Source organism: Amborella trichopoda, chromosome 2, assembly GCF_054954075.1.
Source record: "Amborella trichopoda isolate Santa Cruz 75 chromosome 2, AtrichopodaSantaCruz75HAP2 v2.0, whole genome shotgun sequence".
Classification (NCBI taxonomy): Eukaryota; Viridiplantae; Streptophyta; class Magnoliopsida; order Amborellales; family Amborellaceae; genus Amborella; species Amborella trichopoda.
The window spans coordinates 64,920,761-64,930,948 of record NC_142337.1 but is presented as its reverse complement, the minus strand read 5'-3'; the positions used below and the strand labels follow the sequence as shown (position 1 = coordinate 64,930,948).

Here is a 10,188-nt window from a genome sequence, read left to right as displayed (position 1 = left end):
TCTAGCCGTCCAATTTGTATTGGGCCCACTGGATGAGTGAATCCCACATAGCTCTTGGAGCTCGTCCATCAAGCAACGGTAGCCCCAAGTTTTTGGTGGGGAAATGGTCGTCTTCATAGTCCAAGCCAAGCTACCCACTATAAGATTTCTGAAGCATCACAATTAATATCAATAATACGAGATTTACTCATATTAATGCAAGCCCTAGAAATGAGCTCGTATAGCTTCAGAAACAACAAAAATTCTGAATATACTCCATAGATCCTTCCCGCAACATCAAAGTATGTCAGCATACTGAAGATGACTTAAAACTAAACCATTCGGGATAAGATGATCATCCACCGACCCCTGGAGCATTTTGCTAAATCCTTCACCAACCAAAGTAAATAGAAAAGGAGGGAGAGGATCCTCTTCTTGCAGCCCTCTAGAGGCCTTGAAGAAACCATGAGCTTTATTCTTAATACTGACACATAAGTGGGCTGAAGATAGATACCCAGATATTCATAATTTCCATCAGTTCCCGAAGCCCATTAGTTCCAAAACATAAACTAGAAAATCTCACTCTACGGTCATAAGCCTTTTCAAAATCCAGCTTCAGGAGCACGCACTAAATAGAAGACGCATGCGTGGAATGAATGGTCTCTTGTGCAAGAAGAATACCACCCATAATAAATTTGTCTTTAATAAAGGCAAATTGAGGGCCTTCAACCACGTCATCAAGGACAGCTCGAAGCTTGTTTGCCAACAATTTTGCCATAATCTTGTATCAAGCAGAAAGTAAACTAATGGGCTTGATATCTTGAAGGGACAGAAACACAGACTTCTTCGGAATCAGAGAGATAAAAGTGGAATTTATCTCTCTACAAACGATACCATAATGGTAGAATTGATTAATCCAGATAAGAAAATCCCCTTTGACTACCTCCCATAAATCTTGGAAGAAAGCGATAGAAAAACCATTTGGACCAGGCGCCTTATCCCTTAGAAGATTGCAAAGGGTTTTTTTGACCTCTTCCTTTGAAAATGATGCTTCAAGGCTTGTGGCCTTATCACTAGAAAGCCGTTTAAAAGGAATATCCGTCAAATCAAAAGGCAATCTGACATCGAATTTGAAAGCCTCCTGGAAGTGTGCTACAATAGCAGCATTCCAACACTCAGTATCATCTTGATTGATGCCTGGGATTTCCATTGCGCTTAGCCTATTAGTTCGACATCTAGAATTGGCAATGGCATGAAAATACTTGGTATTATTATCTCCATCTTTGACCCATTTAGAGCAAGATCTTTGAAAGCATAAGATCTCTTCCTTCCTAAGAAGGTCATCAAGTTCAAATTTATTGTTCTCCATCAACAATTTTAAATCAACAGTTAAACCCCCATTTTACTGTTGTAAAATATTGATGACATCAATATCTGAAACCAAGTTCCTAATGGCAATGCCGATATTATCGAATTTAGCTTTACCCCACTCAATAAGCATCTTCTTGATAAATATAAGTTTCTTGGTTATCACAAAACCCGGCCATCCAATAACTGGACACTACATCCAAGAAGAGGAGACAAGTTTCAGAAGAGACTTGTCTTTAAGCCACATAAGCTCAAAGCGGAAAGGTGGCTTACTGAGAGATCTCTAACAGTGCAGAAAAGCAAATGGACATGGTTTGATGCTAGTTGAGCGGCTGCCTTCACCAAAGCTTTAGGGAAGACAAACTCCCAATTAGGAGACATCAAGAACCGATCAAAGCTTTGACAACTTAGGGTTTGAGACCGAGTTATTTAACTAAGTGAACTATGTTCCCACAATAGCATCGTTTAGCAACTCATTTGCCGTGATAAAGTCATCAAATAAGATCATTTACGGTGTGATGTGAGGGTTCGAGGAAACCTCATCAGAGCTCTTAACCATATTATAATTCCCAGTACCACACCAAGGTAAACCACAAGAAGTAATAATGTGAGTGTTGACGTCAAGAAAGGCCTCTTTCTCACCCACCACATTTGAACCATACACATTAGATAAACACCATAAAAATAAACCAGGTCCAGAGAATTAAACCATCAAACATCGAAAAGCAACATAAAAAACACACCCCGAAACAACAGTGGGGTCCCAAACTATTAAAAGACTTCCATAGAGGCCAATAGAAAATACATATAAAAATTCTAAAGGGCCAGAACCCCAAACAGATCTTATGAACACCATGTCCAAGGAGACCATCTTTGTTTCATGCAAAATAATGATGTTAAGTCTGAAAGCAGAAACTAAGTATCTCAACACCCTTCTCCTTCTGATGTCTCCTAGGCCCTGGACATTCCAAGACAACACAATGATTGTGGTCAAAAAGCTTGATGTCCCCTTGTGGTCCCTACGAGACCAAGAGCAAGGGGATTAAAATGGAGTGTTGCGAGGAGTTCCTCAAGCTCCCGTCGAAGACAAGGCCTCCGGGTTGGTGGGTTCGGGGCAACAACCTCTTCAACAATCCTGACCTCCCCCTTGAATTTCAACCACATACCAGCTAGCATCTTGCCCTTACGATCCCTTGCTATGACTTTTTGTACTTCTGCATGGACCAGTTCGCATCCTTCAAGTCTAGGTCTTCCTCCTCCGAAGAGGATTCAGTAACCAACACTAAAGGTGCTCCAAAATGTCTGGGATAGAGACTAGTAGCAGTCCTTTGGAAAGCTTGGCAATGGTAGCTATCATAGCAAGGTTCATACAGCCCCAAGTGTTGTTGTCTTTCCACTTCGAGAGAGGGAGGTAGAAAACATTCTCAAGAGCGAGGGACGAATCAGACATTGCAATGTCCTTCTTCTCAGGAACCTCTATAATATTAACCTGGGCCATGGGAGTAGAGGAACAATGAAGTCAAAGAAATCTGCGAAGAAGACACAAAACAACGAAGTAGAAGAGAAGGGCCCTGAACAACATGTAACGGGCCAAGCCCTTATATAAAGCCGAAGAAGTAGAATGAAAGGTCGTCATTGCCCATATCAGAACAACAAAAGGGTGACAAATGGCAATAGGGATCCTTCCGGAAGATTTGCATTGGTTCACTTTGAGATAGCGCTGACGGCATGGCGTCCTCCAACATACCAATCGTCACCCTATCCGGTCCATCCAGCTGTTGATTCTTCAAGCTCGGGTCGAGCTTAACGATCCAAGGTTCACAGCAGTCCACCTATATAAAGCATTGACCAACTGATGAAGGCTGCGACGATTGAGTGGACCGCCTTGGGGAAACGATGAGAGTCGGTGCCACAGACGTGCCTGACACCGATGTGCTTCTTGAAGAACTTGAAAAGGCTCTTTTTGATGTCTCACTCGCCACATGTGTGGAGCCTGGGAAACGATTCATAGGAAAAGGTTTAGAAGAAGGCATGTGTTGTGGCGAACACAACGGCATGTTACTCCAGTCATAAGAGTTTGAATTTGAATTCCAGTTGACAAGACTGCCTCCAGGAGCCGCCAAGCCAACTGCCTTCTTCCTCAACTCTTTACGAAAAGTCTTCCTAGGTCCGTACTGCTACTTAGGGGAAGTGACCCACCTCTTTCTGGACACCAGAGTCCATGGCTGATCCTGGCCACAAAAACCAAGACTCCTAGCACAACGGAATTCCGACAAGGTCGTTGAGCTACCAGAAGAGTTATCAGAGGAACCCTTGGAATCAGAGGTTGAGGGCTTCATCAAAGGCAAGAGTTTTCCACAGGAATAGTGATTCCAAAATACTCCCCAGCCACTTTGAGCAAAAGTTTATCCAGTAAAGAAATAGCTGGTGAAGGCATAACACGCAGACGTAAAGTCCCTAAAGCAGGACCTGTAGCAAAGAACCAGTCTATGTGACCACATTGTGCAGCAAGAAACACCTCTTTTGTCCAACCATGCATCGGTATACCCAACACCTTAATTCAAACCGTTGGTTTCCTTATCAAAGAGCAATTGACCGTCAGGGACCTATGCTCAACCATCATCAGAACACCTTTGAACCTCAAAAAATGTTGTTTAAGAACACGAGCAAAATCTGCTTCCTCGTCGAACATGGCCAAGACCCTGTTATTTGGAATAGTTCTGCAGGACAGAGAACATCCCAATGTATGACAAACCCAATCCTAAATCATGCTCATGTCTTCAACCGGAGAGCAGAAAGGATAGATTAAAGCTTTGTTGAGGTGTTCTGTCCACCTAGCAATGGTCAAGGCTTCAACCTCAACAACCTTAGCGCCATTAAAAAAAGCAGCATTCCCAAAAGGGATCGATAAAGATGGGCCAGTAGAAGGGGGTCCTTATACAAAAACAAGCTTATTTCCAGTTCGAGAATGGTGACGTGGGAACATCAGCAGGTTGCACAAAAGGAGATACAGGATTATGAGAGCAATGAGCCGACTCAAAGCTATACAAGGAGCGTTTAGAACCATTGAGGTTACTTACAAAATGATTTTTGCCAGCCGACGACCAAGAGCCTTGGCTAGAGGGAGGGTGGTTAAATGAGGAGTACAAGCTTTGCTTCTCCATGACAGAAGAAAAAAGCAGAAGGATACAACAAAAGAGAAAGCAAGGAAAGAGCAAAAAAAGAAAAAACAGAGAAGTAATTGAAGAAAGCAACAAGCAAATCAAGGGAGTATGGAGTAGGTCAAAACATCACATAGCTAGCGATGAGGCTGGTAGAGGAGAAGTGAAGCATAGAACGGGGACGAAACCGAGTGAAGAAACTTCATAAGAATCGGTTTGAACCGAAACGGTTATGGGAAGGAATATGTCTTTCCCACTCCAGCTGGAGATGTAATCTCTAAAACCCAACGACTAACCTAAAAGAAATAGAAAAAAAAAACTCACACTTTATATGTACCTAAAAAAAATTACGTCCCAAAATTGCAAGGGAACCATTCAGTTTTTTGAGAGAAATCTAGATGTTCAAGAACTCAAAATCCAAATGTTTTTCTTTGAAAACAACCATCTAATGATAAATAAATCCCAAAATTTTGATTAAAAAAATTCTCCCCAAGTAGCTATTTTGCCCGATGGAGTTGTTGTACATTAGTAAAGTTCAGATAAAGAAAAAAAATCCGACGGAGCTCTTTCCTCACATGGAATAAATACACATTGCCCTTGCCTCGCTAACCGGTTAAAAGCACCGTGCCTAAAGATGGACAGGTCTAAGCGAAATTTATCAAAATAGTCATAAGAGAAAAACCATTTAACATTCTATCCATTTGTAAATATTCGAACTCACGACCAGTATTCGCAATATCGGCCAGTTCAACTCAAAACTGGTCGGATATTTAAAAAAATTATATAAAATTCCACAAAATAGGGGATTTGTTTGTAATATATTTATTTATTTTATCATTTTGACAAAAATTGTAAAGTGTTTTGGCCTTGAATATTTATTTTTATATTTTTCCATCTTCTTTTTAAAAAAAAATACTTAAAAATATCTCTGAGCACAAATCGATTTTTTCAAATCCATTTTCACTAATTTAGAACATCATTTGGATGTACTTTGTTTAAGGGAAAGTATATAATGTGACAATTTACCTTTGGTACAAGGTGGTCACAATTAATCTAGACCATTGGATGTGAAATTGGGTGGCTGCATTTATTTCATTAACCAAGCCTAAAGTTACAAAGATTTTTTCTCGAACTTTGTGACACACCCAAGCTATCAGATTTCACATCGAATGGTTGTAAATAATTGTTACATCTCTGTACCAAAGGTAAATGGTCTCGTTGTATACAATCTCATCATGCTTTGAATATATTTTTCATTTTTTCTTTTTAACAATATTTTGACAAGCCAAACTTACTCGATTAAAACGGTTGAACCATCCAGTTTATTGATTACTCGGAACCGGTCCTTGGCCGGTGTCCGAGGTCGATTCAATTTTTTGAACACTGTTCATGACCTTAATAGGTATGAGTACTTAACATAACCCTTTTGAAACTAATTAAAGACCATAGATAAGTTGTCAAATTTTTCATTTCGATGAAGGTATAAATTTCCCAAGGCATAATAATACACCAAAAGTCATCTTACTCCAAAAACGACAAGAAGTGGAAAGTAATTATATCCGTTGGCTACTAAAGCGAGTTTTGAATTTTCAAATTACAAACCCTAAAATATAACTGTTGATGGTTCTCTCCAATTACTTTCTATTGTGCTCCTCACTCACAGTTTCCTGATCCCCCTCTCCCCCTTCTCTATTACTCTGCTTCTCTCACTCCCTCTCTCACTCCAACTCACAATACCTGTTTCTCTCTCTTCCCCAACCCCATGGCTCTCCGATCTCTCAATAACACTCCACCACCGGCGATTGACCACCGGAAAAAGCCTGCAAAAATCACCGGATTCTTGATAAATGATGAAAACATTGCACCCTCATCAACAAATGTGGCTTCCAATGGACGTGCTAATCCCCCAGTTGCCAAATCTAATTGTGAAATTCCGGCCTCTGATCAGGGGATTGATTATATTGCCTCCAAGAACCTCCCTGCGTTACCGGATCCAGAGGCCAACATCCAAGTAAGAAAGATTGTGTGTTATGCTTATAGATTTTGGGGTTTTAGATTGTGTGTTATACTTATAGATTTTGGGGTTTTGTGTTATTTACCTTACTTTCTCCTCTCTCTCTCTCTCTCTCTCTCTCTCTCTCTCTCTCTCTCTCTCTCTCTCTCTCTCATGGGTTTAACTCATTATGGGATTCTGGTTTGAACTCTGAAAATGCATTTTGGTTCTGTGTTTTTTATTTTGGGTCTCTTTGTTTTTGGCCTTTGGGGCTATGTCAATCAATACTATTTTATGAAATTACTGATGGGTCTCTCTCTCTCTCTCTCTCTCTCTCTCTCTCTCTCTCTCTCTCTCTCTCTCTCTCTCTCTCTGAGTCTCTTATGGAAAAATTGGAGTCGAAAGATTGGTTGACAATGTGTGAAGCTCTTAACAACACTCGCAGAATAGCCCTTTACCGTTCCTCAACATTGCTTCCCCTCTTGTAAGTTTTAACAATTTGATTGCTCTCTCAGTCTCTTATGGAAAAATTGGAGTCGAAAGATTGGTTGACGATGTGTGAAGCTCTCAACAACACTCGCAGATTAGCCCTTTACCATTCCTCAACATTGCTTCCCCTCATGTAAGTTTTAACAATTTGATTGCTTACACACACATGAACATACAAATGATGAGATTTTAGAGAGAGAACCTGATTTGTCATTTTTCTTAGCATGCGAATATACATGAATGATATAATTTTTTTGAGTGTGTCTGAGATTTTAGTTGTCATGTTTGGGTATATGGGTTAGAGAGAAGGTGGTGATGGTGTTGGTGAAGGGATTGAAGAACCCAAGGAGTGCAGTGTGTAAAACATCAATCATGGCTTCCTCTGATCTCTTCCACTCATTTCCCCATATCTTCTTTTCCACAGCCATGGCTGAGCCTTTCCACCAATTGGTATTCTCTCTCTCTCTCTCTCTCTCTCTCTCTCTCTCTCTCTCTCTCTCTCTCTCTCTCTCTCTCTCTCTCTCTCTCCTGAATCCATTTGCACCCTGTTTCAGTTGCTACAACTCTGAATCCATTTGCACCCTGTTTCAGTTACTACAACTCTTGCTGAAAGCATCACAAGACAAGAAATTTGTGTGTGAAGAAGCTGAGAAAGCTCTGCAAGCCATGTCCTCTTTCTTGCCTGGGCTTCCACTGCTCGAAAAGGTCAGGCCTTTGGTTGGCCATACCAACCTTCGTGTAAGAGCCAAGGCTGCTGTCTCCTTCTGCAACTGTGTTACTAAAATGGTAATATTCCATTTATTATATACACAAGGAAAAAAATTTCTATAGACTCTTTATAATCTCCTTCTCTTTTTTTTTTTTTTTTTTAGTATTCCTGATCTTTATAAAATTTGAAGTATTGGGGTTCATGATATTCATTTTTTTCCTTTAGCAATGTTCTCGGGGAATTTCTCCAGTTTTTTGGAAGTTTGAAATATTAGGGGCGGAAGTGCATGTTGGTTACTTTGATGAAGTTTATTGTATGGCCATGGAGGGTAATGGCTGGGTTTATTGCGTTTTGACAATTTGTAGTTATTTTGTTTTCCTTTTTGGGTTTAGATTGGACCAATGTTTGAAAACCTGAATCGTTCTGGTGAATTGGCCCAATCTCGATTGGCCAAAGGTCGCCGGGATTGGATAAACCAGCAATCCAGCCCAAAATTTAAAAATGAAAAATAAAGAAAGTGGAAAGAAAAGAGAGAGAGTAACATGAATGCATAGGAAATATGTTTGCTTGATGTTTAGAGTTTAAATCATCAAAAACTAATATTGAACATGGTGGAATATGGGTTGAGTAGAGATCTCAGGGGTGAATTCCAGGAGAATTGGCCCAGTCTACTGATCTCTATCCAGATGTCCTTTAGAGAATTGGATTGAACATATGAAGTGCTTGTTTCCATTACAGAGCATAGGAAATCGCAGGCGAGTCCACTAGCCCGAGTAACTCGAAACGATGTTCTCGAAACGAAACATCGGGAACAGCCTAGTCTGGCTGGTTTCCGATATTCTATTTTATTTCATTAACAGACTAGGTCAAGTAGGTTTTGTCTAGAGCAACACCTTTGTTTAACATCCTCAGCTTTAGGCTTTTTTCTTCTAAACTTGGAAAGCTTAGGCTGATTATTGATGGATTCTAACTAGTAGGCAACTTATTTGAAAAAAGAAAATGTTATTGAAAAATAGTTGGCCTTTCTGTGTAAAATCATACTCTCTTTCACACAACCCCCCCCCCCCCCCCCCCCTCCCCAAAAAAAAAGAAAAGCTAGAATTTTGGCCACCTTTTATTTGGTTAGTTTCCATACTTACGGTTCTTGTTTCTTCTTCTCTTTCTTGACTCTAGGAGTCTAGTGATATCAAAGAATTCGGCTGCTCGGGCCTTCTTCAAGTGGCTGCAGATTTACTGAATGATCGGCTTCCTGAGGCTCGCGAGGCTGCTCGAAAAATTGCGACCACGATTTATACTGTGTTCACCTCAGAGGAAAAGGAAGAAACTACAGCTTCGGAGCAATGGCAAAGCTTTTGCTTTTCAAATTTGCCACCCCTATCAGCCCAAGCAGTTAGCAAATTAATTACTTCTCAGTAATTAATGGAATCCACTTGTTATGTGAAAAAGTAGAAAGGGTTTGAGCAAACATAAAGTGAAATGGCAGAGACAGGGTTTGATTTTCTCTTTTTCTTTGGTAGGTAATAGGTCTTACAATTTTTCTTTTCATGTTGGGAGGTGATTGTCAATTTTTTGACACCCCATCTTTTTTTCTCTTAAGAAACAAAGGACTTGCTCCTCCTTATCATGGGGCTCAATCAGATGGATATAATGTGCCAAGTGAGAAAACAGGGGAAATATCACTTAATGGTCAAACTTCCTTATCAAATCAATAAGGTTGTCTAATAATCAAATTGGAGACATTAGAGTAGTTGCTCAATAAGTTTTATCTCATCAAAAATTTGTTTAAAAATGTCCAAAATTTTCGGACTTGGAAACTCAGAACTGGCACTTAAGTGGCCTGAGCCAAGTGGCATGAATACCCGAACTTGCTCAGACTTAGAAAAATAGAACAAGTATCATTTCCAATAGAAAAAAATATGAGTTTTGCTTGGGAATTAAAGAGTAATGACAGCAGTATACCTCTTTAGTCCAAACTTAGGAATGTTAACATCTGAGCGTGATTTATAATGAAGAGAGGCATTCCCTAGAAGTGGAGAGCCCAGATGGGAATTACAAACCCAGAAGAGAAAGGGCCTTTTGGAGAGAAAGTAGAACAAGGATCTTAGGAGAGAGCCCCAAATCAACTAGATCTCTTCTCATCTTAGATCGTCGGTTTTAGAAAGAGTGAAAGAGAAGGAATGATGTATTTTTAGGAAGAAATATGCATATTCATTGTCAAGCCTTTGTATATTTCATTTTGGAAAGTATGACATATACATGATGTGGACACCTAGAGGCTGCTCTCAACCTTTTCATATTAAAAGAAAACATACAGACAGTGAAGATTTTTTATAATGTTTTACTTGAAAATTTCTACAATCTATATTAATTGTGAAATATTGGAGGTCTACAACACTAAAATATAAAATAATTAAAAAAAAAACAAATTAACCAAAGTATTTTGGTAAATTACTTTTTACAAATTATTTTTTATATTTTTTTGGTGGGCT

At 39.7% G+C, this 10,188-nt stretch overlaps 1 protein-coding gene across 1 annotated transcript; it reads left to right on the top strand.

The window, feature by feature from the left end:
- The first annotated feature begins 6,086 nt into the window (after positions 1 to 6,086).
- Positions 6,087 to 9,391, top strand: LOC18430319 (ARM repeat superfamily protein). Its single transcript, XM_006840478.4, has 5 exons — positions 6,087 to 6,519; positions 7,017 to 7,123; positions 7,293 to 7,440; positions 7,582 to 7,776; positions 8,873 to 9,391. Exons 1-5 carry the CDS (start codon positions 6,271 to 6,273, stop codon positions 9,113 to 9,115), a joined length of 942 nt encoding a protein of 313 aa, XP_006840541.1. The 5' UTR covers positions 6,087 to 6,270; the 3' UTR covers positions 9,116 to 9,391.
- Positions 9,392 to 10,188: the final 797 nt, after the last annotated feature.

What these genes read in the sequence shown, in the direction of transcription:
- LOC18430319 (XM_006840478.4), top strand. Translation starts at nt 6,271, where the DNA reads ATGGCTCTCCGATCTCTCAATAACACTCCACCACCGGCGATTGACCAC. An exon ending in ATCCAGAGGCCAACATCCAA is followed by an intron (nt 6,520 to 7,016) that starts GTAAGAAAGATT and finishes TTGCTCTCTCAG; the next exon opens with TCTCTTATGGAAAAATTGGA. An exon ending in GCAACTGTGTTACTAAAATG is followed by an intron (nt 7,777 to 8,872) that starts GTAATATTCCAT and finishes TCTTGACTCTAG; the next exon opens with GAGTCTAGTGATATCAAAGA.